This window comes from Solanum tuberosum, unplaced genomic scaffold, assembly GCF_000226075.1.
Source record: "Solanum tuberosum cultivar DM 1-3 516 R44 unplaced genomic scaffold, SolTub_3.0 scf00096, whole genome shotgun sequence".
NCBI lineage: Eukaryota > Viridiplantae > Streptophyta > Magnoliopsida > Solanales > Solanaceae > Solanum > Solanum tuberosum.
In genome coordinates, this window is record NW_006239025.1 from 345555 (window position 1) to 359112 (window position 13558).

Consider the following 13558-nt stretch of genomic DNA (forward strand, 5'->3'; position numbering starts at 1 on the left):
TATATGTATATAATTCATCGGTTCGGTTCGGTTATTTCTTCATTTTTTCCGAATAAAACCATAACCAAACCAAATACTACCGGTTTTCAAAAATCTAAAACCAAAACAAACCAAACCCAAATAAAATCGATTTTATTTTATCGATTTGGTTTGGTTTTTCGGTTTGAATTGATTTTTATCCAAACCGTGAACACCCCTAACCATCTCTAATAATTAGATAGAAAGTTGAGGGTTTTTCCGTCAATTTCTGTTAGCTGAAAGCTTCTATTCCCTCTCATATAAGAGAAGTAATAAAAAAATATAGATTTAATGGCGTCATTTGCGACAGAAACGATGAATATGATATCCCTCTTGTCCCACTATTAAAGAGTCCGGAGCCAAAAGAATAAAAAAAAATTGTCAAAAATTCTAAAAGGACAATAAAATTGATTTTAGAATCAAAATGGCAATATTATAACGATTGAATTGACATCGTCAAAATTAAGGTGGCCGCCGCAAGGCATGAAATCCGATGCGCCTTACAAGGTTCAGCAGCCTTGCGCTTCTTGTAATTTTTTTTTTATTTCATTCCGATTAAAAGCCTTCCTGTAATTTTTTTATATACTAATTGGTATATCATATATGTACAAAAGTCTTATCAATTTCAGATAATGATGAACACTGATCTTTCCACTCTATAATGCTTATACTAAATTGAAAACTTCCTTAATAAGATACACGATTTCCAATAAAATCTATAACCTGCTCTAACTTATATTGCTAAAAGGAAATTTGTTGTTCTAAATTTTCTACGCCGTCCTATAAATTAAAATAAATAAATTATTTTATTCTGATTAAAAATTAGCGCCTTCTTGTAATTTTTATATACTAATTGGTATATGTTAAAAAGTCTATCAATTTCAGATAATGATGAACACTGGTCTTTTCCCTTGCACCTTGCAAGGCACAGGAAAATCAGCGTCGGTTGAGGTAACTACTTTTAGCAAATTTACGACTCTGCTCTAAATTAGTGGTAAGTTCTATTGAAATTTCCTTTGTGGTGAACAACAACTTTTGTCCCAATATTGACTTTGAGTGGGATTTGACATACAACATTTTCCTTTCTCCTTTTTGTAATGAAAAGGAAAAATAGCATGTTATACTATTTTACACTCTTTGGAGCTTTGTTTTGATTATAATAATAGTGTTAATGGTCAATTTAAGCTCACATTATCAACTCGTAAAAATAATATCTCAATTTCAAATATGGTGCGATTGATTATATAAAATTTTCACTCTAAAACAAGTTGTTATTAGTCATTCCAAATGAGACTAATATAGTAGCAGACAGTGACAACTCAGGTTAATCTTGGCCTAAAGTAAAAAACAAATTGGAGGCTTAGTTTTTTTTTTTTTTTTTTTATAAAAATCAAAGTTATTTTTTCTCTTTAATAAAAAGCTTTATTTTTTGTATGGTTTTAAACAATATATATACCAAAATATTTTTTGATCTTGTGGCTTTAAATGTGTCAGGTGGAACTGAATAAGTAGTATATATTATGATGTGGGTGTAATGTAGACATTCTGATGATTTTAGAGCTCGAACCCGAAATCAATAAGTCACCTGCAGACTACTTTACCTTGTTCCTAGCCAATTATTTAAATGGTCCAACAACAACAATAACATACTCAGTGAAATTCCACAAATGAGGTTTGGGGAAGGTAGAATATACGTAAATCTTATGACTATACTTCGTTGAGGTAGAGAAGCTATTTTCGAAAGGCCTTTGGCTCAAGTGCAACAAATCTTAGTATAAAGTAGAAGGAGACAATGAAGAGAATATATCAGACAATAAGGAACAGTGCAAAAGTAGCCAAAACATCAATAAAATCAGATGATAATCGAAATACCATAAATAACATACTAGGATAGATTATAAATAATAATAAACAATGATAAAAAAAAAAGAACTACAATAATACTTAAATGTTAGACCTTTTCAAATAATATAGTGTGTTCGGCCCAGCTTGAAACTTTGTAATTTTTTATCTGTCGATCACAATTTCAATTATTTCATTAACCGTTAGACCACACCCTTAAACAAAAATACGAAGAACAAGATCACATACTTTTTATTAATGACAACATAGTCACAACTCACAAGTATTAATTTCTTCTCTACATAAACATCTTTGTATCAAATGGAGCTTGTTGAATCTTAGGTACAAAAACTAGTCCTCCTCCTCTATGCAAAAAACATATTAAAAAAAAAACAAATAAAACTTAATAGTAATGATATATAGTACTTACTTACTATATGGACTCACTCAACTAATTTCAGATCCCACTCATAAAATTACACTGAATATATTATTATTGTATCAACTCAACCCATTATAATCCCCCCTAATTAAGCATACCCACAATATCCATTTTCACATTTCACCCCAGACTTACAAACTCTATTACATTTGCCACAATTCTTAGGATCATCAATGACTCTAGTACATACCCCACCACAACAACGTTGTAACAAATTACATTTATTTTGACATTTTCCACAATTGTTCATGTCACCTAACACATTTCTACAATGTTTCTTACAACAATAAAGCTTACTCGTCCCCTTATTTGCCGATACTCCATCGCAAATATTATTACGATTCGCGTCACAACTTGCTCCTTTTTTTATCGTTGTCACTTTTTTTGAGCTCCTCAAGCTTGAAAAAGGCGTATCGAGGGTGTAAATCGACTCTTCTTCATCGTCGTAGCGAAAAAGAGAGTTTGGACTAGCGTTTGTTGATGAAATAAGGAGAATAATGGCAATGAATTTGAGTAAAATGTATGCCATTTAAAAAAATAAAATAAATTGTGAGTGAAGTTGAAGTATGTGATATATGTCTTATATATATGATTTTGAGTTGATGGTTGTGTGATAAAATATTCCTTGTTTTAAGGGAGGGATTGTTCTCTGCTTGTGCCAGAATTAATTAGATGGAAAATTGTTAATTAGTTAATTAATTAGTGAAAAGCTCTAGATCCTAGTGACATATAGCTATGAATCTGATCTCATGAGGATTCCAAGGAGTAAGTTTGACCTTTATAATTAAAAGAGGTAGTGGAATAATTAAATGTATTAATTAACATTGCTTGAAAAAGTCTAAATCGACTTTGGAAGTGTTTCTAGCATGAAACAAAAATATTTTGCATCTAACTAGTTTTAATATGAAGTGATCGTCCAAACAAAAGCAAGCTTTGTGATGGATTAATTCAAAAAGTTTATGCCAAATAATTCTTTATGATTAGAGGTTCGCAAAAAGTTGTATGCAACGGAGTGATAAGTACTCATTCATCTTCAATTATAAATTCTCTTTATGATTAGAAGTTGGCAAAAAGTTGTTAGTAGTGGAGTGGTAAGTACTCATTCATCTTTAATTAGAAATTTTAGATTCCAGCCCTTTAAATAAAATCATCTTTCTTTGGTGAAATGTGTTTACCCCTCAAATGGGACTTTTCGATTCCATATTCAAATTAGTTGGACCCCAAAGCGAGCGCCAAAAAATGATAAAAATGAATAGCTTGCATTGTGCCTTACATAAAAATAGTCATTTTCTGATGTAATGGAAGGAAATAGGGAAGATTTAGTGAAACTCTGCTGATTAAATGAGCCAATTATTCATGTCGCTCTATCATTATCGTGAGTCGTTCACTTTCATTATGATTAACTATTTTTACGTAAATAATAAATAGTTATATATCAAATCAACTAGATCACCTCAAGTATGAATAGAATTGCCTTACAAACAACATACTATAACATGTTAAATTACTCCGACAATATATAAATCTTTTCTTACATATTTAATGTGAATAGATTTAAATCTTACTAATTAAAATTCTTTGTATACTATCATAGGTTAACACGTCATTACAAAGTCTTAAATGGTCATTAAGATGAAAAGGCCAAAAGGGGGTGTGTGGTGGTAGAGTGAAGAGTAATTTAGGTGTCATAGCTTAAAGAGACAATAACAAGAGATTAATCTTGCTTAATACATAAGCCTAATATATATTATTATTCACGTTGAAAGATCCGATTTCCCGGCGGGCAAAGCGCGAGGCACTTGGTTTCTCACGGCCTCTCATGCTAGATCTCAGCCGACGAAAGGTTTAGTCAATTTGGAAGCGCACGATAGGTGATTCCTATTATCATTACTCGATCGGTTACACACGATTATTACGTATTGTTTCATAATATAGCATACTGTGTTATGTTGTGATGTATCATATTGGATTGTTTTTAAAGGAAAAATTACATGGTTAAGCAAATATATATTAGATAACTAGTCATCATGGCTATAGTTTTAGTTAATTACTACTCGCGATCAACATTCAGTAATAATTACGTGAGCTGAGGTTTCAAGTTTGTATAATTCACAAGTTTGTATAATTCAGAATTTGTATAATGTAATTTTGTATAATATAATTTGTATAACTATTTAAAGTTAAGATGTTTGTATTTGTATAAATTCGTTATTTCGAGTTTATACAAAAATAACTCAATTATACAAACGTACCCGCCAATTATACAAACTCACTCACGAATTATACAAACGAGACAACTTAAACTATAGCTACAACTCGTAATTATGCAAACTATAGATATATATGGAGCGTAATTAAGTTTATTATAGTGGCTATTTGTAAAATTTCTCTTGTTTTAATGAAGAAGAACCTACATAATTAATTAGACATACTTCACTGCCATATATACTATTATTATTATCTACAATTTCATAATATTATGTATCTTACCACTAATTAAGAGTTATCTACTATATATTGAGGAGGATATACTTAGATACACGTATTTTTGCTATCAAATATACTAAAATAGGAAGAGAAGCGAACAAGATTCGTTATGTATCTAGATACATGCGAATTACACTACATACACATTAGATACATGTATATGTATGTATCTGGTGTGATTCCCAAATACCAGATACATAGGAAAGTAGTGAGCGAGATGATAGAGAGGCGAGGGAGGCGAGCGAGATTTGTTATGTATCTCATATACTTGCGAATCCTCTTGGATACAAAGTATCTACAATAAATTACACATAATTTTGACCCCATGTATTCCAAGATACATGTTTCTGAAAATGCACTAAAATCTGGTAAGATACGTAATATCGCAAACTAGTGTGTATCTAAGTAATTAAGTCCTAAAGTAGTGAGATTTATGTAAGTTTCCCTTTAATGAATACAATGTTTGAATATTTTATTTCTGTTGTTAATTACATAATGTCGCACATCAACAATTTGAATGATGAACATACAAGAAAAGTAGAGTACGAGGTAAACTATTATAAAACGATATGTAATAAAATGAGAAGAAAATAATAAGGTAACAATACATAAAATGTGACTTCATGGATTTAAACGATACAATATGATAAAATTTATGCTAACATTAAAATAAACATAATAAGTATTTAAATTAACAATACAATACGACGGGCAAATGAGTATACTATTGTTGTAAATTAAGACCGTAATCACTGCTGAAAAAGGGAGTATATATCACATGGTTGACTTCTCTTAGCTCAATTTTATTCACATGCCCTCAGCCACCCCATTTCAATTAGTAAAATATTGTACTACATTAATCACTCAAGAAAATTAAATAATATTCTAATACACTAAATTACATTTTTACAAAAATTATACTAAGAAGTCTTTTTTGTCAATACGGGGCAATAAGAGTATCATAAACCTTTTTTTTTTTTTGGTAAAATAGATTAACTTATATTAACTTCAGAGAAAATGTATATGGAAGTTAGAATTCTCGTTCTAAACTTAGAACTAGAAGGATGATTAGCATTAGTTGTACTTATATTACTGACATTACAAAAAATTTCATCGCAAAAAAATTGTGAACGAATCACAGAAACATCCTTATTTGTGTTGGATGGAGCATGTGCCATTACTATTGAATTGGTGTAGAGACAAACTGTGTAAACTTTTTCTTTAACCGACTTTCTAGCTTATTTTTATTTCCATTTTTAAATATTTTTATTCTGTTCCATTGTTCTTTTCTCTAAAAAAAAATAATCATTTTAGAAGAGTTTAAAACCTATTAATATTAGCTGGTAGTCTGGTTTGCGTGTTGACTAATTATTTGTTATCTAGTGGACTAAATAGTTTTTTTCTAGTCTCAATGTATGATTCAAATCCAGCTGGTTTATCAAATCTCGTTAGGTTAAGTCAAAGTAAAACACATACAATAACAACAACCACAATAATATACTCGATGTATGTAAATCCGGGACGATATGATATACGTAAATTTTACGGATCTCTATCATTGTGGGTGAATCTCCGTATCAAGTATAAAGAAAATTCTAAAAAGGAGAAGGGGAACTTTCCAAATTATCAAAGCGTATGCATACTTGTGACCTTCATTTGCTAGGAAATTTTTTCTCCAAAAAAAATAAAAAATGATTTTTTCCGTTGCCGGGACTTGAACCCGGGTCTCTCGGGTGAGAGCCGAGTATCCTAACCAACTAGACTACAACGGATTTGTTCTAAAAAGTAAACATTTTATTTATAGTTTAATTTATGAAATGGTGGATTAATTCCTTTCAAGAGGTGCATGTTTATAGGCCGGATAAGATAATTGCATTTGACAATTTGGTTAATATGTTATCAATTTTCACATCTACTAATCTACTATCTAACCATTAAGATATTGATCGATTTGATATAGGTTTAGCTATATATATAATACTATTTTAAAGTTTATTTGGTACATATTTGAACCAAAGAAAAAGATATGCAGGTGCTTCTAAAGTACTTTATATATAAAAGTGTATAAATGTACGTAAATTTAATATATAGTTCTTAACGGGATAACAATTAAATCGATAAGAAACATAAGTAAACCATATACCCGCACCATTAAGCCATTAACTACAGAATCTCAAACTATTCCTCAACCATTATTCCGATAACCTGCATCCAATAAATCAATAAGCTTATTTTGCGGATGGGTTACTAGTTAGGAAAAACTATCTCATTACATAAATATAACTGCCATAAATACTAATCCACTCTATAGTTTGAATTAATTACATAGTCTCACCAGTGGCGGAGCCACCCTATCTTTAGGGGGGTCATCCGACCCCCCTTCGGCGGAAAATTATATTATTTTTACATGGTTAAAATATTTTTTTTATGTATATATAGTAGATGTTGAACCCCCTTAGGCTATTTCGTGTGTCTATTTCTTCAGATTTTGAACCCCCTAATTAAAAATTCTGGCTCCGCCACTGAGTCTCACTAATTAATAATGTTGTACCATGTTTCAAATCGAATTACTAAATACATAGGGAGAGAGACGAGCGGGAGGTCGGTGTATTCTAGATACATGCGAATCACACTATATTCATACATATGGGATATCATATACATTTTGAAATACATCGTGATAGGAGAGAGGCGAGAGAAGTGAGTGAGAGAGTTATTGCATCTTAGATACATGTGAATCATGCTTGGATACAATGTATTTGATTCGCATGTATTCAAGAAACATGTATATGACGAAGTAAATATGGTATGGAAGGTAATTTCAAAAACTAAAGTAAAGACAAATAATTGGGCCATGAACTAGTGAGATTTGTGTTGTTTGCTCTATTTGTTATGGTTCAGTTTTGAACGGCTCTATTTCTTATCGGAAAGAAAAGCCCAAGAAACAATAGGGAGAAATGGGCTTCAATCATCATGATATTTGAGTTGGGCCTCAAATATTAGAAGTTTAAGTTCATTTTCATTGGGCCCTCTTTTTGGTCTAAAATCAAAAGTTAAGCCCAATAAACCCAACGGCTCCCCCCACCCCCGAAAATTCGAATTCAAAAATTGATGAAAAATCCCCTTTTAGGCTCGTAGGCTCTTATTTTCCTCCATTGTTACGCTCCAATCTCCATCAACAATGGCTACCACTAATAGCTTCCTCAATACACCAACCAAAACTCCAACTAGTACTTCCATTTCCAAAAAACATCACCACAAGCAGCATACGGCGGATCCAAACAGATCGGCTTCTGAATTCAAGGACCGATTTGAGGCCTACAATCGGCTTCAAGCAGCCGCTGTAGCTTTCGGTGAGAAACTTCCGATTCCTGAAATAGTTGCTATTGGTGGACAGTCCGATGGGAAAAGCTCCCTCCTCGAAGCCCTATTGGGATTCCGATTCAATGTCCGAGAAGTTGAAATGGGTACCCGACGCCCTCTCATCTTGCAAATGGTCCATGACCAATCCGCTTTAGAGCCTCGTTGCCGCTTTCAGGTCTGCTGTACACACACACTCTTTCTCCTTAATCTCATTTTATACAAGTTGAATGCAAAATATGTTACCACTGAAATAATCTAAAGTGTTACGTGGAAGCTAGCAAAAGCAAACCTGGAAAGACCTTAAATAAGTAGACAAAATGATAAGTGTATGATATATTGTCATTAGAGCAAAATGAACATAGAGAATTCACATAGCTGACCGCAATTAACTATGCTTCAATTCCAAACTAGTCGGGATTGGTTATACGAATCCTACATATGTTCAAAAAATTATCATAAGAAAGTCTGTTTTTATGTTGGTTGTCAACCTACTATAACACCCCCTTTGTTCAAGCTTTATGATAAATGGTATATAGAGATTAGACCTTGGATTTAGAAACTATCAGTGTGATGTTGGAGATTATCTAGAGAGAGAGTTAATTGTTGTGTGCTGAATTTAGAGAAGAGGAAATGCTGATATTCTGGAATATGATTTTTGATGCAGGAAGAGGATTCAGAAGAATATGGAAGTCCAGTTGTCTTGGCCTCTGCGATTGCAGATACCATAAAGTCTCGGACCGAGTCACTTTTGAAAAGGACTAGAGCGGCAGTCTCTTCAAAGCCTATTGTCATGAGAGCAGAATATGCGCATTGCCCTAATCTTACCATCATTGATACACCTGGATTTGTACTAAAGGTAAGTTACTCCATCTGGCTTTGAACATACAGCTACTCGACTAACACACATGTTTTTGGAGGGACTGATTATATTTCATCTGGCAGGCGAAGAAGGGTGAACCAGAGAGAACACCTGATGAAATTTTATCCATGGTGAAGTCACTAGCCAGTCCGCCTCATCGAATTATTCTGTTCCTTCAGCAGAGCAGTGTGGAATGGTGCTCATCTTTGTGGCTGGACACTATTCGAGAGATTGATCCCACCTTTAGGAGGACAGTCATTGTTGTCTCCAAATTTGATAACCGGCTCAAGGTATGAACACCAAGTTTCTTGGCTCACGCTTGCACATGTCAAATGTTGTTTTCAGTATTGATGATAAGAAGTTTTTGCATATGCTCTAATGTTTTTGTGACCGTCAACTTTAATAGATAAATAACTACGTTATGTGATGAGAGCAGAGATTTCTAAAATGCAAATGCAAAATCTTTGCTTTTTTTAATCGGAAAGAAAATGAAGCTGGGAGAAAGTTATCTCCTAGATTATTGGGGAAGTTGCCTGTACAGTGACTGATCATCAATGATATTTCTTAGATGATAAATTTCACTTGATACATATTTGTCTTCTTTTGGAGCCTTTGTGCTATGGTAAAAGTTGCTTCCGTGGTCATGTGTCACATGTTCAAGCCGAGGAAAATGGAAATAGCTTCTTGCAGAAGTGTAAGATAAGCTGAGGAAATAGCTTCTTGGTGCACCGGGCTACCTTTTTTTTTCTTTAAAAAACAACATATTTGCCTTCTTCTCTTCCTATTCAATGAATTGTTTTGGATTGGCTTTTCCTCTCACTGTACTAAATCTAATTGTGATATAATCCATGTTCAGGAATTCACTGAACGCTGGGAAGTAGATCGGTATTTGAGTGCAAGTGGTTATCTTGGGGAGAATACTCGTCCCTTTTTTGTCGCCCTACCTAAGGATCGAGGCACAATTTCCAATGATGAGTTTCGCCGTCAAATATCTCAAGTGGATGCAGAGATGTTACACTATTTGCGTGATAGTGTTAAAGGTGGGTTTGATGAAGAGAAATATAGGTCCTATGTTGGGTTTGGTTGTCTGAGAGATTTTTTGGAGGCTGAGCTCCAGAGAAGATACAAAGAAGCTGCACCAGCAACACTTGCTCTGCTGGAACAGCGATGTGGTGAAGTCACTGCTGATTTAGCTAGAATGGAATGCAAGATAAATGCAACATCTGATGTTGCCCATCTTCGAAAATCTGCCATGTTGCACGCTGCCGCATTATGCAATCATGTGGTCAGTACTGCTTCTAAAATATACATAATATATGTCCTCCTAATTAGCATTTTGTGTGATCTGTTTAAAGTGTTACTTCCAGGCTTTCAGCATATCTGCAATGGTTATGAATTTGCCACTATGTTTTGCTGTACCAAGTTTAATGTATCTTTTAGTGATGAAATTATTTCTGAATTGGTTTTCTTGTTATTTGATGAAGGAGGCACTTATTGATGGTGCTGCAGATCCAGCCCCTGAGCAATGGGGGAAAACAACAGAGGAAGAACGGTTAGAGAGTGGTATTGGGAGTTGGCCTAGTGTTACAGCTGAAATTAAACCTCCAAATGCGTCCCTTCGACTTTATGGTGGTGCTGCCTTTGAGAGGGTGATGCATGAATTTCGATGTGCAACCTATTCAATCAAATGCCCACCTGTGTCCAGGGAGAAGGTATTTTCTTTAAAAGAAAAAAAAACTTTTGAGTTAGAAATTGGGAATTCAATTTAACAGAGTTGGTGACAGGTGGCTAACATTTTGCTTGCTCATACTGGCCGTGGTGGTGGTAGGGGAATTACTGAGGCAGCTGCAGAGATTGCACGAGCTGCAGCTCGATCTTGGCTTGCTCCTCTTCTTGACACAGCTTGTGATCGTTTGGCTTTTGTTTTGGGAAACCTCTTCGATATTTCCATTGAGAAAAATCATGGAAATGACTCCAACAGTAAGAATTCAAGTTGTATTTTTGTCTTGAGTCTGAGATACATGCTGCTTCATTAGACTATTTACTATATGAGCTGAAATTTTCTTTCACGAAATGGATAAGCTGACCTTTAGGAGGCCTGTATTTAGTATTAAAGATATCAATAGGTTTTTGTTTTCTTGTTTCTGTCATCCTTTTTTTAAGATTGTGTGATGCACTGATAAATCTTAACTCATAGTTTTGAAAAAAGAGTTATGCTGTTTATTGAAGCAGAAACAGTTGATGGAGTTCTCTATATAGCATTCTAAAGTTGGAATATCACATGCAGTTCCACGAATTACGGTCGTTTTTTGATGGTTTGAATATCATTTTCTCTATGCAGATGGGCATAGACCAGTGGATATGGAAGGATACATTGGTTTTCATGCTGCTCTAAGGCAATCCTACAACCATTTTATGAAAGATCTATCCAAAGAGTGCAAGCAACTACTCCGACATCATCTTGATTCAGTTACAAGTCCATATTCTCATGTCTGCTACGAGAACAACTTTATTGGGAGTTTTAGCTCTGGTACAAACTCAATGTACCAATTAAATCAAGCCACAGCTAGTCCATTATGTCTCGAGTTATCTGATGGGGGTGCTGCATTGCACAAAGAAGCAATGAAAGACCAAGAAAACATACCCCCTGAAAAAAGTGCTCAGGAAACCACACCTGGAAAAGTTACAGAAAGCAGGGATGTCCTACGAGAATGCCAAATGACTGTGCCCGAGACCCCATCTCCTGACCAACCTTCCGATGGAAATTATGGTATCAAAAGAGAACTTGGAAACTGTGTCGAAGTTGGAGCAAGAAAACGCCAACCTAGAATTACAGGCAATGCTAGAAACCATGGCCAAAATGGCGAGAGCCTTTTGTTTGGAAATGGGGACAACATCTCAAGACCGGTCTCTACTTATGCAGAGATATGCTCATCAGCTGCCCAGCATTTTGCTCGAATACGTGAAGTTTTGGTAGAACGCAGCGTGGCATCAACATTGAATTCTGGATTCTTAACTCCATGGTACGCTACTAACTTTCTCTGACCCTATTAGTTTATTGTAAGAATTCCTATATTATGTGTATATGTATCAACTGTGTATGCATATTAACACTGAATTAGCATCTAACTCACTAGATAATTTCTCAATCTCTAGCCAGACACAAAATTTTAACCCAGGAGTGATTAATATACTACTTATAGTTAGTTTATTACAAGACTGTCCTCATTCACACCTCCTTGTTGCACATTTTAATTTCTATACTTCATTAAGGTTGTCCAGTAACTACAAAACTGACATTATTTCCTATTTGTCAACAGTCGAGAACGTCTTTTTGTAGCACTTGGGCTGAATTTGTTTGCTGTGAATGATGAAAAATTCATGGACATGTTTGTTGCACCTGGAGCTATAGATTCTCTAGAAAACGAACGTCAATCACTTCAGAAGAGACAGAAAATCCTGCATTCTTGCTTGAATGAGTTCAAAAGTGTGGCTAGAGCACTTTGACAGAACCAATTTTCACTTATTTGGCTTCACATCTGGTGAATCCAACAAATACTCATCAGTAAGTGACTCAGCAATATTTTCATCTTCATATCATGTCAGTATATTATTCTCTTCGGCCCCCCTCCCCCCGCGTGTACCTTAGCTATAAGGTTCTGTTAAACTCATGAATTAAAGTCCGATGATTTAAGTAAGCTGCAGTCATTTCTTCAATATCCTATTTGCACTTTTCTTTTTGATGATTGTGCTGGACCTGGACTAATTCCACGGGATATCTGATAGCTCTGTCCATCAAAATTTTAGGACAAATGAGAAGAATCACCTAGTATTTTTTGTCTATGCTGAGTTTTGAACAGTTCTCAACCACTATCAAAGTTGCACATTTCACTCTCTCTTTGTCTTTATGATACAATATGTTTGGTTCTGATACCATTTGAAAGAATTTGTGCGTTCAAACTTTTACTATTAGCTCAAGACATTATAAATTCCTTTTACGAATATTTACCCAATCACGAGGGACAAGTGTATTCTGTGTAATAGTAATATCACTGCACCAACTTTGACAAATATGTTGATTTCTCCATGATTTGAAATGAGGATTTTCTAGAAAACGTCATCATAACAATAATTAATAATATTGACTTTATCAAAAGCTTGTCTCCTTCAAAATATCATTGGTGTTTCCATGAAGTTTACTTTGAAAAATCTGAATTTGTTTTCCAGTTCCCCACTATTGCAGTAGCAAAATACACATAAAAAATAGGGTATTGAATAATTTTATTTTAAGAAAAATAAAGTACAATTCAAAGTACGAAACTTCCTAAAAATTACAGTAAATTCTTACTTACTATACTATAAGATATTATTTAGGAAATTGACCAGAAAACATAAACAAAATTGTGACAGCTAGATTTTGTCTACTATTCATGAACCTCGTAAGAAAAAAGAAATTATAAAAAATGTACTTTTGAAGTGGTCCCTTTTATCCCATCTAATAGTATTACCCCTTAAACTGAAGACTCTAGATTTAAATATTTGTATAA

General features: G+C 33.9%; 1 protein-coding gene and 1 non-coding gene across 2 annotated transcripts; one reads left to right on the forward strand and one right to left on the reverse strand.

The window, feature by feature from the left end:
- Positions 1-6488: 6488 nt before the first annotated feature.
- TRNAE-CUC (transfer RNA glutamic acid (anticodon CUC)) lies at positions 6489-6561 on the reverse strand. The gene has a single exon. It is a non-coding gene; the product is annotated as a tRNA-Glu (tRNA).
- Positions 6562-7929: 1368 nt separating this feature from the next.
- On the forward strand, positions 7930-12968 carry LOC102591789 (dynamin-related protein 5A). Its single transcript, XM_006348196.2, has 8 exons — positions 7930-8327; positions 8817-9008; positions 9095-9301; positions 9868-10296; positions 10496-10723; positions 10796-10991; positions 11353-12034; positions 12332-12968. Exons 1-8 carry the CDS (start codon positions 7971-7973, stop codon positions 12516-12518), a joined length of 2478 nt encoding a protein of 825 aa, XP_006348258.1. The 5' UTR covers positions 7930-7970; the 3' UTR covers positions 12519-12968.
- Positions 12969-13558: the final 590 nt, after the last annotated feature.

Coding starts and splice junctions, on each gene's coding strand:
- LOC102591789 (XM_006348196.2), top strand. CDS start 7,971: ATGGCTACCACTAATAGCTTCCTCAATACACCAACCAAAACTCCAACT. Junction 8,328..8,816: donor AGCCTCGTTGCCGCTTTCAG/GTCTGCTGTACA, acceptor TTTTTGATGCAG/GAAGAGGATTCAGAAGAATA. Junction 10,992..11,352: donor TCATGGAAATGACTCCAACA/GTAAGAATTCAA, acceptor TTCTCTATGCAG/ATGGGCATAGACCAGTGGAT.